General features: G+C 41.5%; 1 protein-coding gene across 1 annotated transcript in view; it reads left to right on the top strand.

The window, feature by feature from the left end:
* TBX1 (T-box transcription factor 1) overlaps window positions 1–14,121 on the top strand; it is a 66,011-nt gene that overhangs the window by 35,498 nt on the left and 16,392 nt on the right. Inside the window, exon 7 of the mRNA XM_069756405.1 lies at window positions 12,587–12,654. Within this exon, the coding sequence (XP_069612506.1) occupies window positions 12,587–12,654 (68 nt within the window). The remainder of the gene's footprint in view (window positions 1–12,586; window positions 12,655–14,121) is intronic.

Genomic DNA, 14,121 nt, shown 5'->3' with positions numbered 1-14,121 from the left:
CAGGTCCCAGCAGCTGCCACTGCTCCCACCAAGGACATGGCATCACTTAACCCTTCCCCTGCGGCCACCGGCAACAAATCCACATTATTGCTTGATTAAATCAGGTTCCAACCCAATAGAGGAGCAGACATTTCCTGCTGCCATTAGGGTCCGGGAGGGGGTGACATTGGCTGCCCTGCTACTCTGTAGTGGGGGGTGACAAGGGTAACATGGGGTAACGATGACGGAGAAATGCACAGGATAATAGTGAGCGCGACAGAGGGCAGTGTATGGTATGGAGCAGTCAGGGGGTGGGCTGCAGGATCCCCCCATACTGTACATGACTGCTCGGGACAGGGAGGCGTTTAATGAGCTTCTAATGACAGGGCACTAATTGGGTCATTAGGGTTTGTGGAAAGGATTCAGTATCAGGTCCCTCATTAATGCCCGAGCCGCCTGTTACTTTGTAGCACAGATCTGTTGGGGCCGCAAAACCAAACAACGTTGTTTATGTAGAAAAGTCTTTGTTTCATAGAAAAACTCAAAACAGAAAAGCACCTCTCCTGTATATATACACTGCACAGCACCTTTCCTCCTGTATATATACACTGCACAGCACCTTTCCTCCTGTATATATACACTGCACAGCACCTTTCCTCCTGTATATATACACTGCACAGCACCTCTCCTGTATATATACACTGCACAGCACCTTTCCTCCTGTATGTATACACTGCACAGCACCTCTCCCCCTGTATATATACACTGCACAGTGCCACTCCTGTATATATACACTGCAGAATTTACAATAGCTGTCACTCATGTAAGAAGTGAAATCTGGCATTGTACTATACATTTCTCTGCTGTATCTGGGCATCATAAATCGGGGTATGTGTTAAAGGGGGGGGGGGGGGCCCACTGAGACTCTTTCTCCCGGGGCCCTCGAAAACCTGGAGCCGGCCCTGATTGGTATATCAGGCCATGCAGTGCTCTGTGTGTTATTAGTATATCAGGCCATGCAGTGCTCTGTGTATTATTAGTATATCAGGCCTTTCAGTGCCATGTGTTATTATTAGTATATCAGGCCTTTCAGTGCCATGTGTTATTATTAGTACATCAGTCCATGCAGTGCCATGTGTGTTATTTTTAGTTTGTCAGGTCATGCTGTTTTCTGTGTGTTATTAGTATATCAGATCATGCAGCGCTCTGTGTGTTATTATTAGTATGATCAGGCCATTAAGTGTTCTGTGTATTATTAGAATATCAAGCAATGCAGTGCTATTTGTGTTATTATTCGTATATCAGATTATGCAGTGCTCTCTGTGTTATTATTAATATATCAGGTCATGCAGTGCTATGTGTGTTATTAGTATATTATCAGGTCATGCAGTGCTATGTGTGTTGATAGCATATCAATCCAGGCAGTGCGCTGTGTATTATTAGAATATCAGGACAAGCAGTGCTCTGTGTGTTATTAGTATATCAATCCATGCAGTGCGCTGTGTATTATTAGTATATCAGACCATGCAGTGCTCTGTTTTATTAATATATCAGGCCATGCAGTGCTCTGTGTTTTATTAATATATCAGGCCATGCAGTGCTCTGTGTGTTATTAGTATATCAATCCATGCAGTGCGCTGTGTATTATTAGTATATCAGACCATGCAGTGCTCTGTGTTTTATTAGTATATCAGGCCATGCAGTGCTCTGTGTTTTATTAATATATCAGGCCATGCAGTGCTCTGTGTGTTATTATTAGTACATCAGGCCATGCAGTGCTCTTTGTGTTATTATTAGTATATCAGGCCTTTCAGTGCCATGTGTTATTATTAGTACATCAGTCCATGCAGTGCCATGTGTGTTATTTTTAGTATGTCAGGTCATGCTGTTTTCTGTGTGTTATTAGTATATCAGATCATGCAGCGCTCTGTGTGTTATTATTAGTATGATCAGGCCATTAAGTGCTCTGTGTATTATTAGAATATCAGGCAATGCAGTGCTATTTGTGTTATTATTCGCATATCAGATTATGCAGTGCTCTCTGTGTTATTATTAATATAAAAGGTCATGCAGAGCTATGTGTATTATTATTATTATTATATTATCAGGACATGCAGTGCTCTGTGTTTTATTAGTATATCAATCCATGCAGTGCACTGTGTATTATTAGTATATCAGGCCATGGAGTGCTCTGTGTTATTAGTATATCAATCCATGCAGTGCGCTGTGTATTATTAGTATATCAGGCCATGCAGTGCTCTGTGTGTTATTATTAGTATATCAGGCCATGCAGTGCTCTGTGTGTTATTATTAGTATATCAGGCCATGCAGTGCCCTGTGTGTTATTATTAGTATATCAGGCCATGCAGTGCCCTGTGTGTTATTAGTATATCAGGCCATGCAGTGCTCTCTGTGTTATTATTAGTATATCAGGCCATGCAGTGCCCTGTGTGTTGTTATTAGTATATCAGGCCATGCAGTGCTCTGTGTGTTATTATTAGTATATCAGGCCATGCAGTGCTCTGTGTGTTGTTATTAGTATATCAGGCCATGCAGTGCTCTGTGTGTTATTATTAGTATATCAGGCCATGCAGTGCTCTGTGTGTTATTATTAGTATATCAGGCCATGCAGTGCTCTGTGTTTTATTAGTATATCAGGCCATGCAGTGCCCTGTGTGTTATTATTAGTATATCAGGCCATGCAGTGCTCTGTGTGTTATTATTAGTACAGTCATGGCCAAAAGTATTGACACCCCTGCAATTCTGTCAGATAATACTCAGTTTCTTCCTGAAAATGATTGCAATCACAAATTATTTGGTATTATCTTTGTTTAATTTGTCTTAAATGAAAAAACACAAAAGAGAATGAAGCAAAAAGCAAAACATTGATCATTTCACACAAAACTCCAAAAATGGGCCAGACAAAAGTATTGGCACCCTCAGCCTAATACTTGGTTGCACAACCTTTAGCCAAAATAACTGCGACCAACCGCTTCCAGTAACCATCAATGAGTTTCTTACAATGCTCTGCTGGAATTTTAGACCATTCTTCTTTGGCAAACTGCTCCAGGTCCCTGATATTTGAAGGGTGCCTTCTCCAAACTGCCATTTTTAGATCTCTCCACAGGTGTTCTATGGGATTCAGGTCTGGACTCATTGCTGGCCACCTTAGAAGTCTCCAGTTCTTTCTCTCAAACCATTTTCTAGTGCTTTTTGAAGTGTGTTTTGGGTCATTGTCCTGCTGGAAGACCCATGACCTCTGAGGGAGACCCAGCGTTCTCACACTAGTAGGCCCTGCATTATGCTTCAAAATTTGTTGGTAGTCTTCAGACTTCATAATGCCATGCACACGGTCAAGCAGTCCAGTGCCAGAGGCAGCAAAGCAACCCCAAAATATCAGGGAACCTCCGCCATGTTTGACTGTAGGGACCGTGTTCTTTTCTTTGAATGCATCTTTTTTTCTCCTGTAAACTCTATGTTGATGCCTTTGCCCAAAAAGCTCTACTTTTGTCTCATCTGACCAGAGAACATTCTTCCAAAACGTTTTAGGCTTCTTCAGGTAAGTTTTGGCAAACTCCAGCCTGGCTTTTTTATGTCTCGGGGTAAGAAGTGGGGTCTTCCTGTATCTCCTACCATACAGTCCCTTTTCATTCAGACGCCGACAGATAGTAAGGGGTTGACACTGTTGTACCCTCGGACTGCAGGGTAGCTTGAACTTGTTTGGATGTTAGTCTAGGTTCTTTATCCAACATCCGCACAATCTTGCGTTGAAATCTCTTGTCAATTTTTCTTTTACGTCCACATCTAGGGAGGTTAGCCACAGTGCCATGGGCTTTACACTTCTTGATGACACTGCACACGGTAGTCACAGGAACATTCAGGTCTTTGGAGATGGACTTGTAGCCTTGAGATTGCTCATGCTTCCTCACAATTTTTTTTCTCAAGTCCTCAGACAGTTCTTTGGTCTTCTTTCTTTTCTCCATGCTCAATATGGTACATACAAAGACACAGGACAGAGGTTGAGTCAACTTTAATCCATGTCAACTGGCTGCAAATGTGATTTAGTTATTGACAACACTTGTTAGGTGCCACAGGTAAGTTACAGGTGCTGTTAATTACACAAATTAGAGAAGCATCACCTGGTTTTTCGAAGGGTGCCAATACTTTTGTCCACCTCCTTTTTTATGTTTGGTGTGGAATTATATCCAATTTGGCTTTAGGACAATTCTTTTTGTGTTTTTTTTCATTTAAGACAAATTAAATGAAGATAATAATACCAAATAATTTGTGTTTGCAATCATTTTCAGGAAGAAACTGAGTATTATCTGACAGAATTGCAGGGGTGTTAATACTTTTGGCCATGACTGTACGTACATCAGGCCATGCTGTGTATTATAGGTACAGCGGGCCATGCTGTGTACTGTGTGTTATAGGTACAGTGGGCCATGCTGTGTACTGTGTGTTAAAGGTACAGTGGGTGATGCTGTGTACTGTGTGTTATAGGTACAGCGGGCCATGCTGTGCACTGTGTGTTATTGGTACAGCAGGCAACGCTGTGCACGTTGTTATTGGTACAGCAGGCAAGGCTGTGTATTGTGTGTTAAAGATACAGCGGGCCATGCTGTGCGCTGTATGTTATAGGTACAGCAGCTTATGCTGTGCACTGTGTGTTATAGGTACAGCAGCTTATGCTGTGTACTGTGTGTCATAGGTACAGCGGGCCATGCTGTGTACTGTGTGTTATACTGTAGGTACAGCAGGCAGCAGGCCATGCTGTGCACGGTTTGTTATAGGTACAGTGGGCCATGCTGTGTACTGTGTATTATAGGTACAGCAGGCTATGCTGTGCACTGTATGTTATAGGTACAGCGGGCCATTCTGTGCACTGTGTGTTATAGGTACAGCAGGCCATGCTGTGTACTGGGTGGTATAGGTACAGCAGGCTATGCTGTGCACTGTGTGTTATATGTACAGCATGCCATGCTGTGTAATGTGTGTTATAGGTACAGTGGGCCATGCTATGTACTGTGTGGTATAGGTACAGCAGGCCATTCTGTGCACTGTGTGTTATAGGTACAGCAGGCCATGCGGTGTACTGTGTGTTGTAGGTACAGCAGGCCATGCTGTGTACTGTGTGTTATATGTACAGTGGGCCATGCTGTGTACTGTGTGTTATAGGTACAGTGGGCTATGCTGTGTACTGTGTGTTATAGGTACAGCAGGCCATTCTGTGCACTGTGTGTTATAGGTACAGCAGGCCATGCGGTGTACTGTGTGTTGTAAGTACAGCAGGCCATGCTGTGTACTGTGTGTTATATGTACAGTGGGCCATGCTGTGCACTGTGTGTTATAGGTACAGTGGGCTATGCTGTGTACTGTGTGTTATAGGTACAGTGGGCCATGCTGTGCACTGTGTGTTATGGGTACAGCGGGCTATGCTGTGTACTGTGTGTTATAGGTACAGTGGGCCATGCTGTGTACTGTGTGTTATAGGTACAGAGGGCCATGCTGTGCACTGTGTGTTATAGGTACAGTGGGCCATGCTGTGTACTGTGTGTTATAGGTTCAGTGGGCTATGATGTGTACTGTGTGTTATAGGTACAGTGGGCCATGCTGTGCACTGTGTGTTATGGGTACAGCGGGCTATGCTGTGTACTGTGTGTTAGAAGTACAGTGGGCCATGCTGTGTACTGTGTGTTATAGGTACAGTGGGCCATGCTGTGCACTGTGTTTTATAGGTACAGTGGTCCATGCTGTGTACTGTATATTATAGGTACAGCGGGCCATGCTGTGCACTGTGTGTTATAGGTACAGCGGGCCATGCTGTGTACTGTGTGTTATAGGTACAGCAGGCAGCAGGCGCCATGCTGTGCACTGTGTGTTATAGGTACAGCGGGCCATGCTGTGCACTGTGTGTTATAGTAGGTACAGCAGGCCATGCTGTGTACTGTGTGTTATATGTACAGCAGGCTATGCTGTGCACTGTGTGTTATAGGTACAGCGGGCCATGCTGTGCACTGTGTGTTATAGGTACAGCGGGCCATGCTGTGCACTGTGTGTAATAGGTACAACAGGCAAGGCTGTGCACTGTGTGTTATTGGTACAGCAGGCAAGGCTGTGTATTAAGATACAGCGGGCCATGCTGTGCACTGTGTGTTATACAGTAGGTACAGCAGGCAATGATGTGTATTGTGTGTTAAAGATACAGCAGGCCATGCTGTGCGCTGTGTGTTATAGGTACAGCGGGCCATGCTGTGTACTGTGTGTTATAGGTACAGCAGCTTATGCTGTGCACTGTATGTTATAGGTACAGCGGGCTATGCTGTGCACTGTATGCTATAGGTACAGCGGGCCATGCTGTGTACTGTGTGTTATAGGTACAGCAGGCCATGCTGTGCACTGTGTTATAGGTACAGCAGGCTATGCTGTGCACTGTATGCTATAGGTACAGCGGGCCATGCTGTGCACTGTGTGTTATAGGTACAGCAGGCCATGCTGTGCACTGTGTGTTATAGGTACAGCGGGCCATTCTGTGCACTGTGTGTTATAGGTACTGCAGGCCATGCTGTGTACTGTGTGGTATAGGTACAGCAGGCTATGCTGTGTACTGTGTGGTATAGGTACAGCAGGCTATGCTGTGCACTGTATGTTATAGGTACATCAGGCCATGCTGTGTACTGTGTGTTATAGGTACAGCAGGCCATGCTGTGTACTGTGTGTTATAGGTACAGCAGGCTATGCTGTGTACTGTGTGGTATAGGTACAGCAGGCCATGCTGTGCACTGTGTGTTATTGGTACAGCAGGCAATGATGTGTATTGTGTGTTAAAGATACAGCGGGCCATGCTGTGCACTGTGTGTTATTGGTACAGCAGGCCATGCTGTGCACTGTGTGTTATAGGTACAGCAGGCCATGCTGTGCACTGTGTGTTATAGGTACAGCAGGCCATGCTGTGTACTGTGTGTTATAGGTACAGTGGGCCATGCTATGCACTGTGTGTTATAGGTACAGCATGCCATGCTGTGTACTGTGTGTTATGGGTACAGCAGGCCATGCTGTGTACTGTGTGTTATTGGTACAGCAGGCCATGCTGTGTACTGTGTGTTATAGGTACAGCAGGCTATGCTGTGTACTGTGTGGTATAGGTACAGCAGGCCATGCTGTGCACTGTGTGTTATTGGTACAGCAGGCAATGATGTGTATTGTGTGTTAAAGATACAGCGGGCCATGCTGTGCACTGTGTGTTATTGGTACAGCAGGCCATGCTGTGCACTGTGTGTTATAGGTACAGCAGGCCATGCTGTGTACTGTGTGTTATAGGTACAGTGGGCCATGCTATGCACTGTGTGTTATAGGTACAGCATGCCATGCTGTGTACTGTGTGTTATGGGTACAGCAGGCCATGCTGTGTACTGTGTGTTATTGGTACAGCAGGCAATGATGTGTATTGTGTGTTAATGATACAGTGGGCCATGCTGTGCACTGTGTGTTATTGGTACAGCAGGCAATGATGTGTATTGTGTGTTAATGATACAGTGGGCCATGCTGTGCACTGTGTGCTATAGGTACAGCAGGCAATGATGTGTATTGTGTGTTAAAGATACAGCGGGCCATGCTGTGCACTGTGTGTTATAGCAGATCATGTAGTGCACACTATATTATTATTGATACAGCAGGCCGTTTAGAACAAAGTATATTGGTATTATTATGGTAATTCATAGTTGTGCATAATGTATTATTAAGAGCCATGTAGAACACAGTGTATTATTATTGGTATAGAAGGCCATGCACTGTACAGTGTATCATTATGGATAAAGGAGACAATACAGTACACAGTGTCAGGCACTGCAAAGTGTATTCTTATGAGTAATATACACCATACATTGCACTGTTGTTATTGTAAGTACTGTATATCAGGCCTTGCGGTGCACTGTGTATTATTATGACTGCAGCAGGCCATGCAATGCAGTGTATAGTGTATAATCATGGGTGACGCAGGCCATGCAGTGCACTGTATTATCATGTGCGCAGAAGGCCATGCAGTGTATTATTATGAGTGCAGCAGGCTATACAGTGCACTGTGTTTTGTTATGGTAGGTTATGCAGTATACAGTGCATTATCATGGGTACAGCGCGCCATGCAGTGCACTGTTTATTATTGTGGTTACAGCGGGGCATGCAGTGCGCTGTTTATTATTTTGGGTACAGCAAGCCATGCAATGCAGTGTATGTTTTATTATGCAGCAGACCATGCAGGGTACAGTTGCTTATTATGGGTGCATCAGACAATGCAATGTACAGTGTATTATTATTATGGCTACAACAGACCATGCAGTGCACTGTGTTTTATTATGTATACAGCAAGCCATGCATTGTACTTTGTTATGGTACAGCAGGCCATGCAGTGCACTTTCTTATTATGGAGCAGTTGGCCATGGATTGCACTCTATGTTATTGTGGGTGCAGCCATGCAGTGATTTATGTATTATTATGGATATAGCAGGTCATGTATTGAACATTGTTATCATGGTACAGCAGGCCATGCAGTGCACTATGTATTATTGTTATGGGTACAGCAGGCCATGCAGTGCACTATGTATTATTGTTATGGGTACAGTAGGCCATGCAGTGCATGCACATCATCACATACGACTGACACAAGGAGAAGGAAGCAGTAGTCCCAGTGCTCTTGTGAGCTTGGCATTTTCCTGATGACCCGGGACAGCTGCTCTGTCTCTCTTTCCCCCTCTCACTGCCTCTCTCCTGGTTTCTATCACTTTGACCTCTAAGTCTGAAACTGTCACAGAAAGGGCTTAAAGTTTGTTTTTCAACCCATTCCGGAAACTCACAATCACATACTTTATCCACGGATTTACTTAAATAAAGAGAATGCCCTGCCTTGTCTCAAATGAATCAAATAAATACACGTGATTTAGCTAGTGATCTGTCTTAGGGTGGTTTCACATTGCGTTTAGGCACCCGTTCAGTGGCCCCATTAGGGTTTATGTCCAAATCCCCCGCAAAACGGGATTCAGACGTATGCGCCGACAGGGCCATAGACTATAATGGTGCTGAGCAAACGTGCATTCTGTCACGCATCATTTTTGGGCTTTTACGCCTACTGGATACAGACGCACAGACGCAAATGTACTACGTGTGAGTGTTCTCCTTCGGTAAGCATACACGCTCGAAAATGATGCACAGCAGAGCACACATTTGCTTTATCAGAACCATTATAGTCTATCACCCCTTCAGCATATACGTCTGAACCCCGTTTTGCAGGGGGAGGGGTGGGTGTTAGGTCGTAAACCCCGACGGAGCCACCGAACGGGTGCCTGATCGCAACGTGAAAGCACCCTTAGCTGCTTCGCTGGTGACCCATTACTGTAGTGTACCATTTTCTTACAAGTACATGTTACACAACCTCTTAGTGAATAGGTGTTTGATGGCTTTAAGTCTGTGGAGAATAATTATATGTTAATTTACAGACCATAATAGTTGGTTGTTGCTTTTTTAACTTTTAGGCCTGTTGTATTACAAGAAAGTTTCACCTCTGTAGACAGCTTCTCTATTCAGCAATACGGTAGAAAATTATATATTGCGCAAAATGCTACCTAGATATTGATCCTGGTGCAAACCCTGTTGGCAGACAAATAATCCCATACATTGCTTTATTTCTTCAGTATTATTATACATGCTATAAAAAGTTCACATGAAGTAAGTGAATAAACAGCATGTGATTATCAGAGATTTGTGTTATTAAAATGTAGCATTTAATTAAATATATAGGGATGAAGGAAGATGCTGGACTAATTCTGCATAATAATATATACGGTATTAACTTAGATTTGTGTCTGTGTGCTTCAAATCCTTACTTTTTCCAAATTCTATATTATAGATTAAACTTTTTTTTATAATATAAATACCGTAGGTTTAGAAAAGTCAATTGTTTTCTGACCTTCTAACAAATATTTTACTCTCTTGATACACTGGCATTTTGGTACCTGCAGGTTTAGTTCAGACTCATGGACAGGTTATCGGACAATTTTCACATATTTTTTGCATTCATTTTTAAAATAAATAGGGAGCGCATAGACACCATCAGCAGAAGCGCTAATGTGAAAAAACCTCAGCTTCTCTTCACAATGTAACAGAAAAAAAGCTTTAAAAATGCAATTTAGCCACTTTGTAGCCACTCTTTTTATACTATATAGCGCAGAAAGCGAAGAATTCATACTCCAACCTTATGCACAAGACAAATGAAAAATAAAAAATACATTAAAATATGCAGCTCAGATAAATAATATGGATCTGGATGTAGCTCAATATTTACATTGGTCTTATATTTTTGAGCTTTGTGTTGTTTAGTACTTTCAGGTTTATTTTTATATATATTTTCGCACGTTAAAAATAGAAATAGTGATCAGCACTTCAGGAGTCACATAAATCTAAAACACATCTTTTTTTGTAATATGACATATAATAGAGTATGTTATAAATAGAGATACGCAGACTGCATGGTAATGCAGCTGTTAAAACATATGGCTGTGTGCATTGCCCTGTTGACTAAAGGCTCATTCATTCATTTAGACGTCAGTTTTTTTTCATCCAAATTCTATCTGAATTTTTTCCCAGATAGAGCTCATACCTGTTATTGTCTAAGGAGCTGTTCATATGTCACTGTATTTTTGCCATCTGAGTGGTTTACACTCAGACACAGAGATATGTCTGATTATGATCCGAGACTCAGTTCAGACTCACCATTGCAAGTCAATGGGCCAGTGAAAAAAATCTGACAGCACTTGAAAGCAATCGGTATGCTGATAGGACAAGCTTGAGAAACTTCCATTATTTTTTTTTCTTCGCCCAAGCAAAAACTGATTAAACTTTGACCAAACTGTAATGGTAGCAACTAACATACTGACCAAACCCTGATGAAACATGGACCATTTTTGCATTTTTTGAAAATCACTGACATCTGAATGAGCCTAACATTGTTTCTGTATTATGAACCAAAGCAAAACGAACATTAGACGAGGTCTTAATACTTCTGAGTTCTCATAGCTGGGTTTGTGTATGCTGCTCAGGACAAGGCTTGCATGTTGATTTGTATATGCACAGACGGTCCTGTTTGAGTGTAGACAGACAACGATACATCTACATCTGCAGTTCCTGAAATCTGCACTATGCAAAGTGTTTTGGTAACATACAGGTTCCCAATATTAAGCTCTAAGTAGCAGTAAAAGAGTGCTAAATGCCACTTACTTTATTAAGCTGATCACAAACTTTAGTTTGCCAAAAACAAAACATGAAATTGTATTTAATGATAATATAATTTATTGATATGTCCATTGTGAAATGCCAAATATTATTTCTTAAGTTTTTCTGTACTTTGACCTAAAGGAAAAAATAGAACAAAATGATAATATGGAGCAAATGTTCTATATGTGGTGAAATAACTGTTCACTTTATTTTGAAAATTTGCATATTATTACATTTGAGGACTTTAGTAAATGACATCGGATTTTCATCAGTTTTTTTGGATACAAATTTCATCAGGGTATGATCAGCGTGTTAGTTTTTACCATCAGTGAATTTGTTGTATGCAAAAAAAAAAAAAAAAAATTGCGAGGCTTTTGCTATCCTGTATCATGATGAAAACAGACTGCATATGGATTGCACACAGACACTTGATTCCATTGTGAGATAAGCGTAATATAAATGTTTGGATTTTTTTTGCTGTCTCTGATTTTCACAAACCCACAAGCTTGTATAGGTGATTTTTATCACTGACTCAAATCAAAATTGGACATGTCTCAGTGATGTTTTTGTAGACAGTTTAAAAAAAAACCACGGACATGAGAACAGCACTATAGACTACAACTAATATATCAGGGAGTGCAATCCATATGTAGCTCAGGTAATTATTGTAATATACTCTATCTATATCTTCCTTGTCTGTGATTCTTCTGTACCTGGTTTGATGTCAAATGTGATCCACAGTAGTGATTTATAACTAAGCCACTATTGTGGCACATATATCTTTGTACTCCTTGCATCTTTTGAATGGGGCTCTATATTTGTAAGAAATTAGCATCTATAGTTCTATGTATATTTCCTCATGGATTATATTATTTTTAATATGGTAATTTGCATTAATGCAGCTATGCTTTATTTAAATAGCTTATGTACCGTTGAGGAGGCTATTAATTATATAAACATCCCCGGCATATGTATCACCATTGGAGGCCTTGAAATATGAGCTTTGTTACAATGTATGAACAATAATGATGTGTACTCCCCCATTGATTTTTGTTAGCATGACAATTCTCTGTATATTTACATGGTTTTAATCATGTAACAAATACTACAAAAAATGAGTATTTTTATTATATTTTGTTTGTGGTAATCATTTTTATTGGTTTATATTATGGGTATGTGTTATATCCATGAAAAAATGGATAGAATACATATGTTAAAAAATGACTGAGGCCTAAAAGTCTACTGGCATAATTACAGACAGCAGACCGTTAACCAATAACTCTGTTTGTACTACAACTGATTTATGTTTGGTTAACATTTTAGTAACATTTTTTTTCTTTTTTAGATAACACAACTTAAAATTGCTAGTAACCCGTTTGCCAAGGGCTTCAGAGACTGTGACCCAGAGGACTGGTAAGTAAAATAGAATTTTGTCAAATGCATTGCGATAGAAGAATATACATGTAGTTATCCTACAAATTCAACTTCATTATTGTAATTGTATCAATACAGTACAGTTTATTATTAGATTCATGGATCCTCTTATAAGTGCTGTTTTATAAACTGGGTTATCTGCTACAAGAAGGCCTTTACTTGCATCATATTTTCATAGAGCAAGTGCCTACTTGTTCCAGGCCTCAGTTCAATGTGTTTACACAAGGACGTTAAAAATTCAATACACAGTGAATAGGAGTAAATTAAGGGTAAGAGGCTCCCGGAGAAAAAGATTATTACAAATATAGCTCATCTGAAATTTTTAAATACACTCTTCAACATTGAAATTGCAACATCAGGAAAAAAAGTCATGGAATTATGGAAACCACAGGATAGAAATGTTAATGTTATGCAAATAATTAAGAAAAATGAACATTTTCAAAACATCTCAATTTATCCAGTATTGAGTTTGAGCGACACGTGCAAAAAATATACACTTACACATCTTGGCATGCTATCGAGTGAGGTTATTAACCCCTTTACCCCCAAGGGTGGTTTGCACGTTAATGACTGGGCTAATTTTTACAATTCTGACCACTGTCCCTTTATGAGGTTATAACTCTGGAACGTTTCAACGGATCCCGGTGATTCTGACATTGTTTTCTCGTGACATATTGTACTTCATGTTAGTGGTAAAATTTCTTTGATATTACCTGCATTTATTTGTGAAAAAATGGAAATTTGGCAAAAATGTTAAAAATTTCGCAATTTTCCAACTTTGAATTATAATGCAATTAAATCACAGAGATATGTCACACAAAATACTTAATAAGTAACATTTGCCACATGTCTGCTTTACATCAGCACAATTTTGGAGCCAACATTTTTTTTTGTTAGGGAGTTATAAGGCCATGTTCACACAGTGCGTTTTTTACCGCGGAACCGCGGCGGTTTTGCCGCTGCGGTTCCGCAGCTGTTTTCCATGCAGGGTACAGTACACTGTACCCTATGGAAAACAGGACACACTGTGCACATGGTCCGGAAATTGTTAAAAAAAAGACGCGCTGAATAGCTCCCGGAAAAAAGAAGGAGCATGTCAATTCTTTTTCCGGAGCCGCAGCGGTTCTGCACCCATAGACCTCCATTGTGAGGTCCAAACCGCAGTAAAACCCGCAGATCAAAAATATATCTGCGGGTTTTACTGCGATTTGATGTGCAGAACCGCTGCAGCAGGAAGTGCGGGGAGCGGGCGGAAGTGCGTGGGCGGAGTGTGGCTGCCCCCCCCGTGTTCCGATCCCGCCCCCCCCAGTGCTCCGATGCCCCCCCCAGTGCTCTGATGCCCCCCCCGTGCCCTAATCTCCCCCCCTTATACTCACCCGGCGTCCCGGTGTCCGTCCGGCCGTCTTCTCCCTGGGCGCCGCCATCTTGCAAAATGGCGGGCGCATG

Source organism: Ranitomeya imitator, chromosome 1 (assembly GCF_032444005.1).
Source record: "Ranitomeya imitator isolate aRanImi1 chromosome 1, aRanImi1.pri, whole genome shotgun sequence".
In the NCBI taxonomy this organism is placed as follows: Eukaryota; Metazoa; Chordata; class Amphibia; order Anura; family Dendrobatidae; genus Ranitomeya; species Ranitomeya imitator.
The sequence above is the reverse complement of the archived record's forward strand: the minus strand, read 5'-3'. Positions and strand labels throughout refer to the sequence as shown.